At 41.0% G+C, this 23,068-nt stretch overlaps 1 protein-coding gene across 1 annotated transcript in view; it reads right to left on the bottom strand.

Moving 5' to 3' along the window:
- The window catches only part of GUCY2F (guanylate cyclase 2F, retinal), a 124,693-nt gene that overhangs the window by 85,122 nt on the left and 16,503 nt on the right, over positions 1-23,068 (bottom strand). Inside the window, exons 2-3 of the mRNA XM_044268975.1 lie at positions 21,181-21,482; positions 17,452-17,806 (exon numbers count right to left, since the gene is read on the bottom strand). Of these exons, the coding sequence (XP_044124910.1) occupies positions 17,452-17,806; positions 21,181-21,482 (657 nt within the window). The remainder of the gene's footprint in view (positions 1-17,451; positions 17,807-21,180; positions 21,483-23,068) is intronic.

Genomic DNA, 23,068 nt, shown 5'->3' with positions numbered 1-23,068 from the left:
ATAACCCCTATAACAGATTGATCAACTGGCTGCCAACGGGTTAGGAATTCAATTAATGGGCTATTAGGTGTCTATAGGGCTTATTTGGCAGAGGGGGCCAAAGGAAAAATATTAGAAAAGCTCAAGAAATGTGGGTTTACTAACACAAATCACAAATTGTTACTGTTTACATGCTTGGCTCAGCTGAGCGTGTATGTGATTTCAATGGGTAGAGAGGAGAAGTCTGCTGCCAGGCACCTCTGCCAACAACTTATCTCTCAGGCACGGACGGTTTTAGACAAAATGTGGCCCTGGGCAAAATCAAAAGTGGAGTCCCAAATCTTGTAATAATGTACTAACAACACAGTTACATTCTGTCGATTCCGGTGCTCCCTCACAGATCATAAAGCTCCTCACACAGTTCTTCACCCTCATGGCTCTAGAATACGCCACATGCACCCTCCTCTCACAGCAATGAGTTTTCCCTCAATCATGGCATCTGAGAGTGTTAAAAATCGGAAGTGCAGGATCCCTCTTCAGACACGCTTTCCCCCTGTTCTATAAATAAGCCACACCCTGTACTAGGCTTCCAGGCTTATTGTTAGTATATCCCAGTTCAGGCAACTAAATGGCAGCACTGAACTGTGATATAGCTATTTCTATACAGACTAATGAAGCAATTTACATCTGATTGTAAGTTGTAGTCCACTTGGGGGACTTAACAAAAAGTAAAAAAAAAACTTTTGAAAATATATTTTAAAAAAAATTTAAATCACCCCATTCCCAAAAATAAAAAGAAACAAAAAAAAGATATCATTATTGGCATCGCCGCATGCGAAAACACCCATACTATTAAAATATTTTTTAAAAGTTAGCCCATATGGTGAGGGTTAATACAGGTGTTATTTGATCATATTTTACGTTTTGCTCCATTTTTTCTCAATAAAATCAAACTTTTCACTGTTGGGGACACCCTGTGTATTTACGTTTTATTTAGCCTCTATTTTTAAAATGTTTCTGTGGGGACTCAAACTCACAACCATCTAGTCAGCTAATTAATCTATACCTACTAAGCAAAGAGTACCTCAAAATTGTGACTTTGGGGTTTCATAAGCTGTAAGTCATAATCATCAAAATTATAACAAAAAAAGGCTTGAAATATTTCACTTTGCATGTAATGAGTCTATCTCATATATTAGTTTGACCTTTTAAGTTGCATTACTAAAAAAAATTAAATTTGCATGATTTTCTAATTTTTCAAGTTTTACCTGTACATTAAAGGCAAGAACCTTAACCACTGGGCTATAGAGCTCAATGCCAAGTTATTGCTGAAAAACCTCATAGAAGTTTCTCTTGTATTAAAAACCTCATAGACGTTTCTCTTGTATTATACAAGAGAAACTTCTATGAGGTTTTTCAGCATTGACTCAGCATTGAGCTCTATAGCCCAGTGGTTAAAGGGAACCTGTCACCTGCAAAACGCATATTAAACCGACCACAGTACCTTACAGAATCCCCCAGTGTGTTGCTAATCATGCTTTTCTTTCCTCTTTGTGTTTCTTCATACTTGTTAAAAACGCTGTTTTAATGATGGTTGGCGCTCTCTCCGAGTCAGGCTTGAAGTCAAGGGGGCAGCGGCCTCCTTGCTTCAAGTAAAGCTAAGCCCGCCCCTTACCCCTCCTCTCTACAATTAGATGGACATGCTGCCGTGATCACGCTCTTCTTGCGCATGCGTGGTAAGCTGCCTGTTACAGCATGACGGCCGGACGCGCGCGATCTAACTGTCCGGCGCATTCGCAGTCAACAAAATGCAGGCGGGTGAGTGAGGATCACGCTGTAAAGTGTCCCCAAGCATAGTGACCCTGCTTGGGGATACCCCTTTCATGTTGATAACACTGACTTCATATATGGACACATCCATATATGGAGTCAGAGCAGGGACTCCTAAGCCGGGAAATTCCCCACTTTGGAGTCCCAACTGTTCAGTGATCTGCCGAGATTGATGCAGGGGGCCCATTAGAGGAGTGGGGCCCTAGGAAATTGCCCAGTTTGTGCCCACCTAACGCTGGCCCTGCTCCCAGGAGAACAGAAGGATCAGGCACTGAAATTCAAAACGCCTGATCCTTCTCTCCCTTGACATCATCTGTTAGGTGCTCCCCATTGCCAGTCCATCCTGCTGAAAACCGAGGGTCTGGACATCAAAAGCCTATTGTGTGTGGGGCCTTTAGAGTGCTTTATTTTATGTATCTGGGAATACTGAGTGTGCTAATGTAAAACAAAAAAATAAATCAGGAAAATGGCGCTCTTTTTTATAGCTACAACATGGTATAGTCATCGGAGGCAGTAGATCTTTTACAGGGACCTTATACATACAGTACAGACCAAAAGTTTGGACACACCTTCTCATTCAAAGAGTTTTCTTTATTTTAATGACTATGAAAATTGTAGATTCACACTGAAGGCATCAAAACTATGAATTAACACATGTGGAATTATATACATAACAAAAAAGTGTGAAACAACTGAAAATGTCATATTCTAGGTTCTTCAAAGTAGCCACCTTTTGCTTTGATTACTGCTTTGCACACTCTTGGCATTTTCTTGATGAGCTTCAAGAGGTAGTCACCTGAAATGGTTTTCACTTCACAGGTGTGCCCTGTCAGGTTTAATAAGTGGAATTTCTTGCCTTATAAATGGGGTTGGGACCATCAGTTGCGTTGTGGAGAAGTCAGGTGGATACATAGCTGATAGTCCTGAATAGACTGTTAGAATTTGTATTATGGCAAGAAAAAAGCAGCTAAGTAAAGAAAAACGAGTGGCCATCATTAATGAAGGTCAGTCAGTCCGAAAAATTGGGAAAACTTTGAAAGTGTCCCCAGTGTCCCCAGGTGCAGTCACAAAAACCATCAAGCGCTACAAAGAAACTGGCTCACATGCGGACCGCCCCAGGAAAGGAAGACCAAGAGTCACCTCTGCTGCAGAGGATAAGTTCATCCGAGTCACCAGCCTCAGAAATCGCAGGTTAACAGCAGCTCAGATTAGAGACCAGGTCAAGAGTTTTAGCAGCAGACACATCTCTAGAACAACTGTTAAGAGGAGACTGTGGGAGATAGGCCTTCATGGTAGAATATCTGCTAGGAAACCACTGCTAAGGACAGGCAACAAGCAGAAGAGACTTGTTTGGGCTAAAGAACACAAGAAATGGACATTAGACCAGTGGAAATCTGTGCTTTGGTCTGATGAGTCCAAATTTGAGATCTTTGGTTCCAACCACTGTGTGTTTGTGGTTCCCACCGTGAAGCATGGAGGAGGAGGTGTGATGGTGTGGGGGTGCTTTGCTGGTGACACTGTTGGGGATTTATTCAAAATTGAAGGCATACTGAACCAGTATGGCTACCACAGCATCTTGCAGCGGCATGCTATTTCATCCGGTTTGCGTTTAGTTGGACCATCTATAGTTTTTCAACAGGACAATGACCCCAAACACACCTCCAGGCTGTGTAAGGGCTATTTGACCATGAAGGAGAGTGATGGGGTGCTGCGCCAGATGACCTGGCCTCCACAGTCACCGGACCTGAACCCAATCAAGATGGTTTGGGGTGAGCTTGACCGCAGAGTGAAGGCAAAAGGGCCAACAAGTGCTAAGCATCTCTGGGAACTCCTTCAAAACTGTTGGAAGACCATTTCAGTTGACTGCCTCTTGAAGCTCATCAAGAGAATGCCAAGAGTGTGCAAAGCAGTAATCAAAGCAAAAGGTGGCTACTTTGAAGAACCTAGAATATGACATATTTTCAGTTGTTTCACACTTTTTTGTTATGTATATACAAACCGGATTCCAAAAAAGTTGGGACACTATACAAATCGTGAATAAAAACTGAATGCAATGATGTGGAGGTGCCAACTTCTAATATTTTATTCAGAATAGAACATAAATCACGGAACAATAGTTTAAACTGAGAAAATGTACCATTTTAAGGGAAAAATATGTTGAATCAGAATTTCATGGTGTCAACAAATCCCACAAAAGTTGGGACAAGGCCATTTTCACCACTGTGTGGCATCTCCCCTTCTTCTTACAACACTCAACAGACGTCTGGAGACCGAGGAGACCAGTTTCTCAAGTTTAGAAAAAGGAATGCTCTCCCATTCTTGTCTAATACAGGCCTCTAACTGTTCAATCGTCTTGGGCCTTCTTTGTTGCACCTTCCTCTTTATGATGCGCCAAATGTTCTCTATATGTGAAAGATCTGGACTGCAGACTGGCCATTTCAGTACCCGGATCCTTCTCCTACGCAGCCATGATGTTGTGATTGATGCAGAATGTGGTCTGGCATTATCTTGTTGAAAAATGCAGGGTCTTCCCTGAAAGAGATGACGTCTGGATGGGAGCATATGTTGTTCTAGAACCTGAATATATTTTTCTGCATTGATGGTGCCTTTCCAGACATGCAAGCTGCCCATGCCACACGCACTCATGCAACCCCATACCATCAGAGATGCAGGCTTCTGAACTGAGCGTTGATAACAACTTGGGTTGTCCTTGTCCTCTTTAGTCCGGATGACATGGCGTCCCAGATTTCCAAAAAGAACTTCGAATCGTGACTCGTCTGACCACAAAACAGTCTTCCATTTTGCCACACTCAATTTTAAATGATCCCTGGCCCAGTGAAAACGCCTGAGCTTGTGGATCTTGCTTAGAAATGGCTTCTTCTTTGCACTGTAGAGTTTCAGCTGGCAACGGCGGATGGCACGGTGGCTTGTGTTCACTGACAATGGTTTCTGGAAGTATTCCTGAGCCCATTCTGTGATTTCCTTTACAGTAGCATTCCTGTTTGTGGTGCAGTGTCGTCTAAGGGCCCGCAGATCACGGGCATCCAGTATGGTTTTACGGCCTTGACCCTTACGCACAGAGATTGTTCCAGATTCTCTGAATCTTCGGATGATGTTATGCACAGTTGATGATGATAGATGCAAAGTCTTTGCAATTCTTTGCTGGGTAACACCTTTCTGATATTGCTCCACTATCTTTCTGCTCAACATTGTGGGAATTGGTGATTCTCTACCCATCTTGGCTTCTGAGAGACACTGCCACTCTGAGAAGCTCTTTTTATACCCAATCATGTTGCCAATTGACCTAATTAGTGTTAATTGGTCTTCCAGCTCTTCGTTATGCTCAAATTTACTTTTTCCAGCCTCTTATTGCTACTTGTCCCAACTTTTTTGGGATTTGTTGACACCGTGAAAATTTGAATCAACGTATTATTCCTTTAAAATGATACATTTACTTGGATTAAACGTTTGATCTGTCATCTACGTTCTATTACAAATAAAATATTGACATTTGCCATCTCCACATCATTGCATTCAGTTTTTATTCACAATTTGTTTAGTGTCCCAACTTTTTTGGAATCCGGTTTGTACAAGAGTATATAAAAGCTGTATTTTAACACTGAATATTCACCTCCAGTAACTATTACTGAATGTGCTGTAATCTACACTCCTCAACATTGAAATTGCACCATCAAGAAGGACAAGCCATAAAGTTATGCAAATTGAGGAAGTAGCAGGTATCACTTAGATCTACAGATGATCACATTTTCAAGCACCTAGCTCCAATCTGTGGCATGTTGGAGGGGCATGAAAGCCAGATTGAAAACAAAGTTTTTTAGCAACATGAAACCTCAATATCAGATCAAGTCATGTGGGATGATTGTGCAATGCCTCCTGTTCGTCAATGTGTCAGTTATCACCACTTGTCACAAACTGAGAGGGACAGAATCCTTGAACTGAGAGACCTTGGTTTATCACTCCAGCAGATCCTAGGCCTAGATTTTAGCACTGTTCAATGTTTTGTCTCCCAATTATTGGGAGAGCAATGGAGAGCAATGACAAACTGGAATGACAGGAAAAAGGACACAGAGGCGAACCTCTACATGGATCGATCTCCTGATTAGAAGAATGGAACGTGGTGATCCATTCTGTACTGCAAGTGAAATTGGACGTCACATCCAGGGGCGTAGCTAAAGGCTCACGGGCCCTGGTGCAAGAGTTCAGCTTGGGCTTCCCTTCCATCAGTGCTTTCTGGCCAGGGGCAGGGAAGCACATAACCTTCGTGCTGCCTAAGGCAAAAATTGATATGCCCCCCCATGCCTAATTCTTGACCTAACCCCCTTCCCTCCAGTCAGAGGTGTAACTTGACCAGCATGCACTTTCTATAATAACGGTTTCTTCTTATGCAACACAAGGGTCTTTGGGGCCCCTCAGGCTCCTGGGTGCGGTAGCGACCGCTACCTCTGCACTCCCTATAGCTATGCCCCTGGTCACATCCCAAGACTAGGGCAGCAAACAGTGTCTACACAAACCATCAGAAAACGTGTGCACAGCATTGGGCTACAAGCCAGATGTCCAGCTACGGATATTCCATTGACCTCGTACCACATCTCTCAAAGGCTATCATGATGCACAGCAAGATGGAAATTGAGGCTAGAATGGAGTTCTGTCCTCTTCAGCGTCGAGTCCCCTTTTGTCTTAGATGCAATGATTGCCTGAGATTAGTCTGGAGACCATGTGGGCAAAGCCATTAAGAGGCCTTCACAAGGGAATGTCACACCGGACCACCTCTCGGGATTATGGTGTGGGGTGGCATAATGTATGTTAGCTGGACCCCTCTAGTTTTTTATTTTTGGCACACTAACAGCTCAGCATTACATTGATTTAGTCGTGGAAACAGTGGGCATTTCTCCAATGTGTCCTAGTAGCTGTTTTTCAATAGGACAACACCAGGTTGCATGTTACTTGTGCTACTCTGAGCAGCCTGCATGGCCTAAAAGTGCTACCACACCATAAGCATCTCCAAACTAGACTCTCATCAAGCACATTTGGCATTTGATTGGTCAAGAATTTCAAAGGGAGCTGCTGGCAGCGGATCTTGATGCTCTGCATGCCCAAGTGTATTCAGCGTCGTAGAGCATTCCTGAGACAACCATTAAAGAGGACCTGTCACCACAAAATGCAATGTAATCTGAAAGCACCATGATATAGAGCAGGAGAAGCCGCACAGATTTATATATAGTTTTGTGGGAAAAGATTCAGTAAAACCTGCAATTTATACTTTTAATTCTCTGCTTTTTCTACCTCCTTTGAAGAGCTATTGGTACAGGGAGGAGGTGTTATCAGTGACTGACAGCTATCTCTATGCACACTTATACACACAATGCCATCATTCACTGATAATACCTCCTTTCTATTTCGAGAACATTTCACAGGAATATATAAATACTATATATATATATATACATATATATATATATAATATATATATATATATATATATATATATATATATACACACAGTGGATATAAAAAGTCTACACACCCCTGTAAAAATGTTAGGTTTCTGTGATGTAAAAAAATGAGATAAATCATTTTAGAACTTTTTCCACCTTTAATGTGACCTATAAACTGTACAATACAATTGAAAAACAAACTGAAATCTTTTAGGTTGAGGGAAGAAAAAATATAAAAATAAAATAATATGATTGCATAAGTGTGCACAAACTTAAACTAATACTTTGTTGACACACCTTTTGATTTTATTACAGCACTCAGTCTTTTTGGGTATGAGTCTATCAGCATGGCACATTTTGACTTGACAAGATTTGCCCACTCTTCTTTGCAAAAACACTCCAAATCTGTCAGATTGTGAGGGCATCATCTCCTGTGCACAGCCCTCTTCAGATCACCCCACAGATTTTCAATTGGCTTCAGGTCTGGGCTCTGGCTGGGCCATTCCAAAACTTTAATCTTCTTCTGGTGAAGCCCTTCCATTGTTGATTTGGATGTATGCTTTGGGTCGTTGTCATGCTGAAAGATGAAGTTCCTCTTCATGTTCAGCTTTCTAGCAGAAGCCTGAAGGTTTTGTGCCAATATTGACTGGTATTTGGAACGGTTCATAATTCCCTCTTGCTTAACTAAGGTCCCAGTTCCAGCTGAAGAAAAACAGTCCCAAAGCATGATGCTGCCACCACCATGCTTCACTGTGGGTATGGTGTTCTTTTGGTGATGTGCAGTGTTATTTTTGCACCAAACGTATCTTTTGGAATTATTGCCAAAAAGTTTAACCTTGGCTTCATCAGACCATAACACCTTTTCCCACATGTTTTTGTGGATACTTCAGATGTGTTTTTGCAAAATGTAGCCTGGCCTGGATGTTTTTCTTCATAAGAAAAGGCTTTCGTCTTGCCACTCTACCCCATAGCCCAGACATGTGAAGAGATTGCTGTCACATGTACCACACAGACAGTACAGGGAGTGCAGAATTATTAGGCAAGTTGTATTTTTGAGGATTCATTTTATTATTGAACAACAACCATGTTCTCAATGAACCCAAAAAACTCATTAATATCAAAGCTGAATATTTTTGGAAGTAGTTTTTAGTTTTAGCTATTTTAGGGGGATATCTGTGTGTGCAGGTGACTATTACTGTACATAATTATTAGGCAACTTAACAAAAAACAAATATATACCCATTTCAATTATTTATTTTTACCAGTGAAACCAATATAACATCTCAACATTCACAAATATACATTTCTGACATTCAAAAACAAAACAAAAACAAATCAGTGACCAATATAGCCACCTTTCTTTGCAAGGACACTCAAAAGCCTGCCATCCATGGATTCTGTCAGTGTTTTGATCTGTTCACCATCAACATTGCGTGCAGCAGCAACCACAGCCTCCCAGACACTGTTCAGAGAGGTGTACTGTTTTCCCTCCTTGTAAATCTCACATTTGATGATGGACCACAGGTTCTCAATGGGGTTCAGATCGGGTGAACAAGGAGGCCATGTCATTAGATTTTCTTATTTTATACCCTTTCTTGCCAGCCACGTTGTGGAGTACTTGGACGCGTGTGATGGAGCATTGTCCTGCATGAAAATCATGTTTTTCTTACCTTGCAGACTTCTTCCTGTACCACTGCTTGAAGAAAGGTGTCTTCCAGAAACTGGCAGTAGGACTGGGAGTTGAGCTGGACTCCATCCTCAACCCAAAAAGGCCCCACAAGCTCATCTTTGATGATACCAGCCCAAACCAGTACTCCACCTCCACCTTGCTGGCGTCTGAGTCGGACTGGAGCTCTCTGCCCTTTACCAATCCAGCCATCTGGCCCATCAAGACTCACTCTCATTTCATCAGTCCATAAAACCTTAGAAAAATCAGTCTTGAGATATTTCTTGGCCCAGTCTTGACGTTTCAGCTTGTGTGTCTTGTTCAGTGGTGGTCGTCTTTCAGCCTTTCTTACCTTGGCCATGTCTCTGAGTATTGCACACCTTGTGCTTTTGGGCACTCCAGTGATGTTGCAGCTCTGAAATATGGCCAAACTGGTGGCAAGTGGCATCTTGGCAGCTGCACGCTTGACTTTTCTCAGTTCATGGGCAGTTATTTTGCGCCTTGGTTTTTCCACACGCTTCTTGCGACCCTGTTGACTATTTTGAATGAAACGCTTGATTGTTCGATGATCACGCCTTAAGAAGCTTTGCAATTTTAAGAGTGCTGCATCCCTCTGCAAGATATCTCACTATTTTTGACTTTTCTGAGCCTGTCAAGTCCTTCTTTTGACCCATTTTGCCAAAGGAAAAGAAGTTGCCTAATAATTATGCACACCTGATATAGGGTGTTGATGTCATTAGACCACACCCCTTCTCATTACAGAGATGCACATCACCTAATATGCTTAATTGGTAGTAGGCTTTCAAGCCTATACAGCTTGGAGTAAGACAACATGCATAAAGAGGATGATGTGGTCAAAATACTCATTTGCCTAATAATTCTGCACGTAGTGTATTTGCCAGATATTCCTGCAGCTCCTTTAATGTTGCTGTAGGTCTCTTGGTAGCCTCCCCGACCAGTTTTCTTCTCATCTTTTCATCAATTTTGGAGGGACGTCCAGTTCTTGGTAATGTCATTGTTGTGCCATATTTTCTCCACTTGATGATAACTGTCTTCACTGTGTTCCATGGTATATCTAATGCCTTGGGAATTATTTTGTACCCTTCTCCTGATTGATACAAATTTCAAGAAAGACCAACTAGAGTAGCTGAACTTTATTTGGGGTTAATCAGAGGCACTTTAAGGCTGGGTTCACACCTGAGCGTTTCTCAAACGCGCGTTTTACGCGCGTTTTTGTCGCGCGTTTTTATGCACGTTTTTTGTAATAGTAAACGCGTGTTTGACGCGCGTTTGTGTGATTGACTGCAGTGTCCTATGGCCACAAACGCGCGTCAAAACGCCCCAAAGAAGCTCAAGTACTTGATTATGCGTCAGGCGTTTTACAGCGCGATCGTACGCGCTGTAAAACGCCCAGGTGAGAACCATTCCCATAGGGAAGCATTGGTTTTCATGTGTTGAGCGTTTTACAGCGCGTTTGAACGCGCTGTAAAACGCTCAGGTGTGAACTTAGGGTAAATGATGGCAGGTGTATGCTGACTCCTATTTAACATGATTTTGAATGTGATTGATTAATTCTGAACACAGCTACATCCCCAGTTATGAGGGCGTGCACATTTATGCAACCACATTATTTTACTTTCGTTTTTTTCTTCCCTCCACCTAAAAGATTTCAGTTTGTTTTTCAATTGAGTGGAACAGTTTATACGTCACATTAAAGGTGGAAAAAGTTCAGAAATTTGTCAAATTTTTTAACATCACAGAAACCTGACATTTTAAAAGGGGTGTGTAGACTTTTTATATCCACTGTGTATATATATTGTGGTAAGGTGCAGGGTACTGTATTGGCTGGCAGATACGTGTCACCGAGGTTCCTGGCCTCGGTGAGGTAAGAGCCGGGTTTTGTGTGTTAACAGCAGAAGCTGTTGACACCTTTAATACTTAGTATGGCTGCAAAGCCAATCCGGGCCGGCTTTTATTGGGAGTAGGTAAAGAGTTGGGCGGGTGCCTACTCCCCACGTTCCAGAACCAGGTTTTGGAGCTGGGATTTAAATTCCCAGGCAGCAACCTCAGCTGAGAGAGAAGGAAGGAAAATCACTGTGAGTCTGGGTGGTTTTTGCAGTGTGTGGAGCTGAGGCCTGGACCCCAACACAGGCGTACAGGGTGCCTAGCCTCCTGTGAAGAAACTTTATGTGGCTGTGCAATCGGCCAGGACAGGACTGATTCCGGTAAAGGAGCCAGGTTATTTTGTGTGTGAATTAACACCAAGTGACTGTTCTGTTTCGTTTGAGCAAATGTGAAATAAATGCTCATTTGTTTCATTATATGGACTCTATTTTGCCTCTATACTGCACCCGCACCCCTGTAAATCCCCACAATTTGTATATAGATTATATATATATATATATATATATATATATATATATACACACACAGTACAGACCAAAAGTTTGGACACATCTTCTCATTCAAAGAGTTTTCTTTATTTTCATGACTATGAAAATTGTAGATTCACACTGAAGGCATCAAAACTATGAATTAACACATGTGGAATTATATACATAACAAAAAAAGTGTGAAACAACTGAAAATATGTCATATACTAGGTTCTTCAAAGTAGCCACCTTTTGCTTTGATTACTGCTTTGCACACTCTTGGCATTCTCTTGATGAGCTTCAAGAGGTAGTCATCTGAAATGGTTTTCACTTCACAGGTGTGCCCTGTCAGGTTTAATAAGCAGGATTTCTTGCCTTATAAATGGGGTTGGGACCATCAGTTGCGCTGTGGAGAAGTCAGGTGGATACACAGCTGATAGTCCTACTGAATAGACTGTTAGAATTTGTATTATGGCAAGACAAAAGCAGCTAAGTAAAGAAAAACGAGTGGCCATCATTACTTTAAGAAATGAAGGTCAATCAGTCCGAAAAATTGGGAAAACTTTGAAAGTGTCCCCAAGTGCAGTCACAAAAACCATCAAGCGCTACAAAGAAACTGGCTCACATGCGGACCGCCCCAGGAAAGGAAGACCAAGAGTCACCTCTGCTGCGGAGGATAAGTTCATCCGAGTCACCAGCCTCAGAAATCGCAGGTTAACAGCAGCTCAGATTAGAGACCAGGTCAATGCCACACAGAGTTCTAGCAGTAGACACATCTCTAGAACAACTGTTAAGAGGAGATTGTATGAATCAGGCCTTCATGGTAGAATATCTGCTAGGAAACCACTGCTAAGGACAGGCAACAAGCAGAAGAGACTTGTTTGGGCTAAAGAACACAAGGAATGGACATTAGACCAGTGGAAATCTGTGCTTTGGTCTGATGAGTCCAAATTTGAGATCTTTGGTTCCAACCACCGTGTCTTTGTGCGACGCAGAAAAGGTGAACGGATGGACTCTACATGCCTGGTTCCCACGTGAAGCATGGAGGAGGAGGTGTGATGGTGTGGGGGTGCTTTGCTGGTGACACTGTTGGGGATTTATTCAAAATTGAAGGCATACTGAACCAGCATGGCTACCACAGCATCTTGCAGCGGCATGCTATTCCATCGGGTTTGCGTTTAGTTGGACCATCATTAGTTTTTCAACAGGACAATGACCCCAAACACACCTCCAGGCTGTGTAAGGGCTATTTGACCATGAAGGAGAGTGATGGGGTGCTGCGCCAGATGACCTGGCCTCCACAGTCACCGGACCTGAACCCAATCGAGATGGTTTGGGGTGAGCTGGACCGCAGAGTGAAGGCAAAAGGGCCAACAAGTGCTAAGCATCTCTGCGAACTCCTTTAAGACTGTTGGAAGACCATTTCAGGTGACTACCTCTTGAAGCTCATGAAGAAAATGCCAAGAGTGTGCAAAGCAGTAATCAAAGCAAAAGGTGGCTACTTTGAAGAACCTAGAATATAACATATTTTCTGTTGTTTCACACTTTTTTGTTATGTATATAATTCCACATGTGTTAATTCATAGTTTTGATGCCTTCAGTGTGAATCTACAATTTTCATAGTCATGAAAATAAAGAAAACTCTTTGAATGAGAAGGTGTGTCCAAACTTTTGGTCTGTACTGTATATATATAATCCAGAAAAACGGGCAGCACTCCAAAAACTAAATTAAAAAACCTTTATTCACCATGTAGAAAAAGCGACGTTTTGGCAGTAATCAGGACAAAGTGCTCAGTACATATAGCAAACACAATCAATGTGGAAATTACAACAAGAATTATTAAATTTATTTTTCTTAATGCTAGTGATTCTTTTTATTGTGTCCTTTATGGAGGAGAACCCTCCTGGGTGTTGGTGGCAAATAGGATTGAGGGGGCGGATTGGACATGGCCCCCCATTGACATGCGTGGTATTGTCTGATCTGCATCTATTGGGGATGGTGCCGTGTTCGATAAGGGATGCGGGTGTCCTCTCCCGCGTCTGTGCTATCACTGGCCCATACAATGGATACAAGGTGCTCTCTTTGAGAGTTCTGCACCTTGGACACGTTTGGTAGTTCTGATGCGATCTGTAAACTATGGTGTATGGGGACTCACTGATACATCGGACGCGCTGAAGCAGGTGCTTGACAATCCGACGCAGCCATTTATCTGGTCAGTGGACTTTGCCATTTCCCGTCTCTTTTCTCTCCCCTTCCTCTGGGTGATACATCATCTAACATGCACACGTCACTTTATTATATGAAATTGTCTGCACATGCCACTCTATTATCGCGCACATAGACTTCATGCATTTTGATTGGTGATTATGTTATATATGATCTATAAATGAAAATAGTTTTTTATATGAAACACTAATTGGATCATGTACTGTAATAATCTTTGCACTAGTATTTTTTGCAACACTGTTTTATGCATTGTATGTCACTTTTTATCCTTAATTGGTTTTATTGATTATGCTCTTGTTGTTATTTCCACATTGATTGTGTTTGCTATATGTACTGAGCACTTTGCCCTGATACTTTGCTTGAGAAAGGTTCTACTGTTGAGCCGAAACATCTCTTTTTCCACATGGGTGAATAAAGGTTTTTTTCATTTATTCTTTGGAGTACTGCCCGTTTTTCTGGATTGTCTATATTGGGGTTTACTTATCCCCCACAGGGCTGTTTCACCCGATTGCCTTTTTCTAGATGGTGCTGCCATTTTTCTTTTTAATTTCAGTAAATATATACAGTATATATATATATTTATATGTATATACACTGTGACTGTGTTCACGCCAGATACCAGGCAGTTTGTGAAAATGTGAAAATGCCCAACCACCAGGCTAAAGGCTTCTATTTCCATTTGCAGTGAAGAGCAGCAGTTCAGATGGTAACAGTATACAATATTAAATCCTGAGGTTATGATTGAACAAAGGAATAGCTCCATCTAAGCAACTTCACTTTCAGAAGCTTTAAACTGGTTGTTTGGCTGGTAAAATGTATTTACTAATAGGGCAGAACAAGTAATGCCTCACCAATGCCCTACTGGTCCCCAGATTGAGCATACTTGATTTCAGCTTGTCTGATCCTTTGTCCCCCACTTCCCATTAAAAAACACATTAGCGTTCAAAACATTGATAAAGTGTATGGGCAGCATACAGGGATGGTTCAATGGGAGTAATGACTGGGATATAACAATACCAGGGTTCTCTCTATATAGAAAAGACAGAGAGAAGGCAAAAAAGGGGAGGGGTGGCCCTGTATGTGAAAGATAGCATAAAATCTAATTTATTACAAGTTAGTGAGACCAATTTAGAGTCAGTTTGGGTTACCTTGCAGCTTGATAATAATAAGGTAACTCGTGTAGGTGTGAAATATAGACCACCTAACCAAGTCAAAGAATTAGATGATCTACTAGTTGAGCAAATAGCTAAAATGACATTAAAAGGGGAAGTTATCATTATGGGAGACTTTAACCTTCCTGATGTAAACTGGAAAACCAAAATAGCTAGTTCTGTCAGGAGTACAGATATTCTAAATTCCCTACCGGGATTATCTCTATAGCAAGTAATTGAGAAGCCAACCCGGAAGGAGGTCATTTCAGATTTAGTATTCAAAAATGGGAATTTGGTATCTGATATTACTGTAGGGGAAAGCTTGGGATCTAGTGATCACCAGTCAGTGCGGTTTACTATAAGTACAGTGACTGAGTCAAACCACACAAAAACAAAAGTTTTAGATTTTAGAAAAACTGACTTTTCTAAAATTAGATTAGTGGTATACGAGTCCCTATCAGACTGGAACAGTTTCAATGGAGTCCAGGATAAATGGGACTACTTAAAAGTGGCACTATTGAAGGCAACAGATAATTGCATTAGGCTTGTCAGTAAAAGCAAAAAAAAGGAAGAGACCACTGTGGTACTGAGCAGAAGTGGCCAAAATAATTAAAAACAAAAAGATAGCATTTAGTAATTAGAAAAAAAAACATGACAGGCAAATTTATAAGATTAGGCAGAGAGAGGCCAAACAAGTTATAAGAGCTTCTAAAGCACAGGCAGAAGAGAAATTAGCTCAGTCAGTGAAAAAAGGGTTGATGTTCCTGGAGGGATACACCAAATGGAGAATGATTTAGGAGAACTAGAGGAATGGTCAAAAATCTGGCAACTAAAATTTAATGTTGATAAGTGCAAGATAATGCACCTGGGGCGTAAAAACCCAAGAGCAGAATATAAAATCAGTGATACAGTCCTAACCTCAGTATCTGAGGAAAGGGATTTAGGGGTCATTATTTCAGAAGACTTAAAGGTAGGCAGAAAATGTCATAGAGCAGCAGGAAATGCTAGCAGAATGCTTGGGTGTATAGGGAGAGGCATTACCAGTAGAAAGAGGGAGGTGCTCATGCCGCTCTACAGAGCACTAGTGAGACCTCATTTGGAGTATTGTGCTCAGTACTGGAGACCATATCTCCAGAAGGGTATTGATACTTTGGAGAGTTCAGAGAAGAGCTACTAAACTAGTACATGGATTGCAGGATAAAACTTACCAGGAAAGATTAAAGGACCTTAACATGTTTAGCTTGGAAGAAAGACGAGATAGAGGGGATATGATAGAAACTTTTAAATACATAAAGGGAATCAACAAGGTAAAAGAGGAGAGGATATTTAAAAGAAGAAAAACTGCTACAAGAGGACATAGTTTTAAATTAGAGGGGCAAAGGTTTAAAAGTAATATCAGGAAGTATTACTTTACTGAGAGAGTAGTGGATGCATGGAATAGCCTTCCTGCAGAAGTGGTAGCTGCAAATACAGTAAAGGAGTTTAAGCATGCATGGGATAGGCATAAGGCCATCCTTCATATAAGATAGGGCCAGGGGGTATTCATAGTATTCAGTATATTGGGCAGACTAGATGGGCCAAATGGTTCTTATCTGCCAACACATTCTATGTTTCTATGTTGAGTCTCAGCAAGAAACCCGACAATGCTGTGGAATAGCCTACAAATTTAACAGTACTTACCTAACAGATCCAGCATTGCCACTCCACTTCTTCTGGCCAGGCTTTGTTTACCAAGCTGCATCGGTGACATCACATCGACAACATTTGACCACTGCAGCCAATCACTGACATTTTTGTAGGCTGTTACCCAGTGTTGTCCTTTTTCATGCTGAAATGGGGCTCCTTTAAGGCATCGCAAGGAGTTTCTAAAGTTCTTTCAGTTATTTTCAGTACTTTCAGCAGACTGTTTAAGAGAGTTTTATGGTTTGTCATAATAATTTATGAAGGTATGTATATCATCTTTAACCTGGGCTGTAGTCACATGACTATGTCCATGTAGCAGTCTTATTCCCTGTGATGTTTAGTCCATGGGCTTGTCAAGGCAACAACATGAGTAATGATAGGGGCATGTCTATTTAACTCGATGGGTGGGAGGAGCAGTGGTTAGGGGTGGTACTGGAGATGTGGCAGAGTATAAAGAAGTGCATCATGGGTTTGGTTCGATACAGCACCAGGAAGTGGTCCATACAGGATGGAAACAAACCAGAGTGATTTGTGTACGTAGAGAAAATGGGAAGGTCCAAAGTGAAAAAAAAAAAAGCATGGGGAAGATGTACACGAGGTAAGCAATTACATGAGCAAAAACATAGTAATCCTGGAACACCTCTTTAAGGGTCCATTCACATGTCCGTATGTGTTTTACGGATCCACAAATTGAGGATCCCCAAAACACGGACACCGGAAATGCTGCACATTGCCGGCACTCTCATAGAAAATGCCTTTTCTTGTCCGCAATTGCGGACAAGAATAGGACATGTTCTATTTTTTTGCGGAATGGAAGTGCGGATCCGGAGGTGCAAATGCGGACAGCACATTCCAGCCCCATTGAAAATGAATGGGTCGGCACCTGTTCCATAAAATTGCTGAAACAGATGCGGACCCATTTTGCGGAAGTGTGAATGGACCCTTAGGATACATCAATTTGTCTTTGCTTGTTTCTATGCTTAAATATTATGGCCAGATTTTGATGCTAGGAAACCTCTTGTATGTAAATCTCATAATCAAACACTGACCATATTAATATATTAGTTTGTTAAAACTATTTACTCACCTCCAGTGCATATTTTTCCATTTGCAAACCAACAATAAGAGTCTGACTTTGGAGAGACACCATTTGGAAAGTGAATAGGCCTTCCCATGTATCTGACCATATCTGTTTCCATATCAACAACATATGTACGGTGCAGTTCACAGGTCTTTACGTCTGTGTCCAGAATGACGTAATCTGTAAATCCATTGCCATTCAGGTCTGTCCTAATCCACTGGTTAAACCCATAAAACTGCATGTTCTTTGAATGCTTGACTAAATTCGACCCAGAGACCCAGTGGTCGTGCTTCCTGCTGTTGTTCATGGCATGTGCAGTAAAGTAGATTGCATTGTAGATGGTGCCAAATAAGGGAGACACCTAAGTAAACAACAATGAGAAAAAATATTACCAACACTAATTACTCGAAGATTCATACATTTAAACAAAAAAAATGTAAGGTGCTCCCCACAGCTGAAGGAATGCACTAGGACATTGATAACATTGCAACAAGAATATTTACTGATGTTGTCAGGCATCAAACTTGGTGGTTACAATAGCCCTACAGGAGGCACAGACTTAATGGTTGCAATGGTCTCAAATGAGGCAGTAAGTGCCTCACAGTGAGTCTCACAGACTCAGACTTTACCAGTAGTAGCAGACAGTTATACACAGTCCCTTTATGAGTCAACAGCTTACTCTCTCCCACTACTCTGTGGTGCGCAGCTTTATCCTGGTCCTGAGGTGGCTCACCTTTTTAGCAAGTGCGACTCACCTACACGCAGGAATCTGCAGCATTTCCCAGTTTATTCTCTTAGTGCTTTGTCTTTGTTTCTAACCCTCTTGCATCTGACTACTCTATATCCCCTCTATGTAGCATGCTAACTATGCAAAAACCCTCATGTTGACCTGTGACAGCTCAGCCTTTTTGTCATATTTTAGGCAGTTCATCCTTTTTGCTGCCATATGTCTGGTTTACCAAACAGTTCCATTTATATTGCCCATTGACAACCTACCCAAGGTATATAATCAACAAAGAGTCAGTACGCCACCACAGGCTACCTGTGGCTTCAAAAATATACCTCCTGCCATGCCTCAATACTCACAAGGTGTTCCACTCACAGTAGGGCACATAATGTCTGATTACTGTGCTGGCATCTCCCAGCAGCTTAAAGGAACATTACATGGCATAGCACATTATCAAACATGGTGTATCATACATGGGCAGGGCTGGACTAGGACTAGAAAGCAGCCCTAGCACCCGAATCCTACCAGCGCATACAATATACAGCCTAATTGCAGAAAAAAGCAATGCATACTGCTGTGAACTTTGTTCTACTTGGTCATTTCCCATCTAAAATGTTAAATATGTAGACTATATCATCAAGATAAGAAGTAGAATAAAATTGGAACATAGAAACGCCTAATCATACAGCCAGGCATTACAATTCAAGTTAATGGAAACGCTGCTTTGCAGGTAAAACTATGATATTACCAGCAAAATCAAATAGCCACTAACTAATTTGAAACCCAGCCAAAGTTTTTGCTCTGAAAATGGCATCATTTTCCCTTCAACTGTTTAAAGCTAGTTTGGTATCAACCACAAACAGCATACAAATGATGTTACATTGCAGGCTACTTGTAACTAGGTACGCTACAAACTGCTACAAACTAATGGCAACAAAATAAAAGTGCCAGCATATACAGACATACTGAACACAGAGCTGCTTTCTACCCCATCTCAAGTTTTACATACAGTAATTCTTCCAATACATGGGCTGACTGGGTTGTGCAATTTCAAAGTAAATTCCCCAGGACTAACCAGGTTGCGGGAGCCAGAGACAAGAGGAAAACATATGTCAGGAGGAAGGCAGAGCCAAGACTTGTTAGGGGCAGAGCTATGACATGTTAAGCCTAGCACAGGGATGGGCAAACTGCGGCTCTCCAGCTGTTGTAAAACTACAACCCCCATTATGCCCAGTCTGCCTACAGCTATCAGCCTACAGCAGGGCATGATGGAATTTGAAATTTTACAACAGCTGGAGAGCAGCAGTTTGCCATCACTGGACATAGCTTAGCATCCTGACACCACAAGATCCTGGACCTAGAACCAGGACAAGATGAGGCAGTATGAGTGGCAGGCTAGGTAGTCAATTGTAAGACCATGTAGAGCAGCCCACCAAGAATGGGCAGATGGTCAGTCAGAAGAAGGGTGCAAGGCATATGGCACACTTAAGTGGAGGGACATATAATAAAATGTGCGGTGCCTTAAAAAAGTATTTGTACCCCTTGAATGTTTCCACATTTTTTTCACGTTACAGCCAACGTATGCCACTTAAATGTATATTATTGAGATTTTATGCGACAGACCAACACAAAGTTGCAAGTATGTGTGAAGTGAAAAAAAAAATGATACATGGTTTTCAAAATTTTTTATAAATAAAAATCTGGGAAGTGTGGCGTGCATTTGTATTCAGCTCCCCTGATACTTTTTAGAGCTACTTTCACTGCAATTACAGCTGCAAGTCTTTTGGGGTATGTCTCTACCAGCTTTGTACATCTAAAGCTGAAATTTTTGCCCATTTTTCTTAAGCAAAATAGCTCAAGCTCAGACAGATTAGATGGAGAACATCTGTGAACAGCAATTTTCAAGTCTTCCCACTTGAAGACTTAATTATCAACGGGATTTAGGTCTGAACTTTGACTGGGCCATTCTAACACATGAATATGTTTGATGTAAACCATTCTATTGTAGCTCTGGCTGTAAGTTTAAGGTTGTTGTCCCTTTGGAAGGTGAACCTCTGTACTGGCCTCAAGTCTTTTTGCAACGTCTAACAGGTTTTCCTCCAGGATTGCCGTGTTTAGCTCCATCCATCTTCCCATCAACTCTGACTAGCTTCCCCGTCCCTGCTGAAGAAAAGCATCCCCACAGCGTGATTCTGCCACCACAGGCAGATTTTCCCACCTGAGCTGTGGATCTCTGCAACTCCTCCAGAGTGACCATGGGCCTCTTGGTTGCCTCTGTAATTTAGTGGTCTCTTTGCCTGGACTGTCAGTTTAGGTGGACGGCCACGTCTTGGAAGGTTTGTAGTTGTGCCATACTCCTTCCATTTTCGGATGATGGACTGAATAGTGCTCCGTGAGATGTTCTGAGGTTAGGATATTTTTTATAACCTAACTCTATCTTTACACTTCTCCACAAACTTATCCCTGACCTGTCTGGTGTGTTCCTTGGTTTTCATGATGCTGTTTGATAACTAATGTTCTCTAACAAACTTCTGAGGCCTTCACAGAACAGCTGTAGTGATACAAAGCATAACATACACAAAGGTGGACTCTATTTACTTATTTGTTAGGTGACTTCTAAAGGCAATTAATCACACTGGATTTTCTTTAGAGGTAGAGTACAGGGGGCTGAATACAAATGCATGTAACACTTTTTAAATTTTTATTTATTAAAAATTTCGAAAACCACCTACTTCTACTTTGAATTGGTCTATCACATAAAATCCTAATAACATATCCTTTGTCACATAACATGAATTATTTGGTGTCTGGAAAGTTATGTTAAAACTGAATTTGTGGACCCCTGGAATAATTTGGGACTGGATTGCTGTCTTCATTGTTCTGCATGGGGCCCAACATTTTGGGCCATTGATAAAATTATGTTATATCCTTGTAATATGCCATCATTTTATAAAATTCTTAATAAAATTCGTAATCAATAATGGTTTTTCCATTATATTTCTACATACCTCTGTTGGATTATCATTGGAAATAACCTCTCCACTGTCAATTGCTTCTTGGAAGGATTGATAGAAGTTCTTTTGCTCTGACTCCACAGTGATAGTGAGTACAGCATCATAGGCAGCCCTGAGCTTGGAGCGTGTCCTTAGTATCTCATATGGTGTCTCATGATAAGGTAAACTGTAGTATAGAGTATCATAAGGAATAAAAACATAGGTGCCATCTGTCATTTTCATGTCATGTGCAATCTCCAGAAGTTGTTGTTGTGGCTGTCCTCCAATAAGTACAGAATGCATGCACATGATGATCACTGCAATATACAGACACATCACCCAAGTATTAAACCTTACAGAAAGGTTCACCAGCACAGATTTCTGTCTGCAATAATATTTTGGTGGCACTTGAATCATGTAATTGCATCAGAGTAGTATACAAAGCTTATCCTGAGCCTTTTTTTTACATCTAGTAAAGCAGAACTTAAACTCTTATACACATAGTATGAGGTTAATGTAACTGTATGATAGTACATGTCTCTCTTCTCTTATAATGCTACATTGTGCCACTCCTCTGTTATTCCTACCAGAAATGTATGAATAAATTGAGAACAGGATGTTATCAGGCCGATGGGAGGAGCGGGGGTCAAAACACACTATTATGCCTCCTGTACATAACTGTAATTTGTATCCTCTCATCTGGATTTTTTGCAGATTGCACACAGGCCCATTCATTCCTATGGGTCTGCAAAGAAAGGGACAGCACACAGATGTCATCCGTGTGCTGTCTGCATCCAGTCTGTTCCACAAATTGAGGAACGTGTCCCATTCCTGTCCATATTGCGGACAGGAATATTTATAATGGGAGTGAGAAAAAAGGGAATTCAACACAGAAAGTATCTGTATTTTGAGGATCCGTGGTTGGCAGACTGCGATACAGACACGGTTGTGTGCATGAGGTCTTAGGGGCTGTTCAAATCTTATTTTTGTTGAATATCAGGTGGATATACAGTAAACCACGTACACAAATGTATGCAATTTTGTGGTCATCTATCCTTTGTTTTAATGTCTACATTTGACAGATGTGCATACGTTTCAATATGTCTGTGTTTTTTTATAAAAAAAACACACTTTTTTGTGAAACCTTTATTTTTTTAAATAAAGATTTGAAGATTTAAAGGCATTATCTGAAAAAAAAACGTTTAATGGATGGAAACATATTGTTTTATGTTTGTATCCATCTCCAATTCACTGCAATGTAAAAAAAAAAAAAGTACATTTCTACAGTATACATTTTTTTTTTTTGCATAGCGTGGTATGCTTTGTTATTCTGTTGTAAAAAAAATATAAAATTAAAACAATGACAAACGGAGTCAAATGTATGCACTTCTGAAATATGTTTGACCAGTAATAGTCTATGGTAGATCAAGCCATACGTTTCTATGTGTTTTTTCTGTTGACAAATTACAGATGTAAACCACCCCTTATACTGTCCAATCAGCGCTGCCAGTTTCAGACTATGTAGGGACACAGCCCTTTGTCATGGGGACTGGTAACAGCCAGATGTCAATGTATTCTTAAATTTATAGGAGGAATAAGAGAGGAAAGACTCAACAGAGAATTATAGGAAAAGATGGTCTATTAAGTGCCATAAAATTAAACACTAAAATGGACCGATCAGGGGTGCTGACAGGTCCCCATTAAATGCGTATGGAGAACAAGACACAATGCAATTAAAATAAGTACAAAATCAGAAAAAAAACAATGCATTTGCCCAGTTCCTTAAATCTGTATGTGATTAACTATAGTTCTGTTCTAAACATAACAGTGTATCATTTGCTATCATCACTTCTAGTAAATGTATGTAATACAGTGTTCAGGTACAAGTATATAAATGCTATTA

Source organism: Bufo gargarizans, chromosome 9 (assembly GCF_014858855.1).
Source record: "Bufo gargarizans isolate SCDJY-AF-19 chromosome 9, ASM1485885v1, whole genome shotgun sequence".
Lineage (NCBI taxonomy): Eukaryota > Metazoa > Chordata > Amphibia > Anura > Bufonidae > Bufo > Bufo gargarizans.
This window is presented reverse-complemented; position numbering and strand designations above follow the sequence as displayed.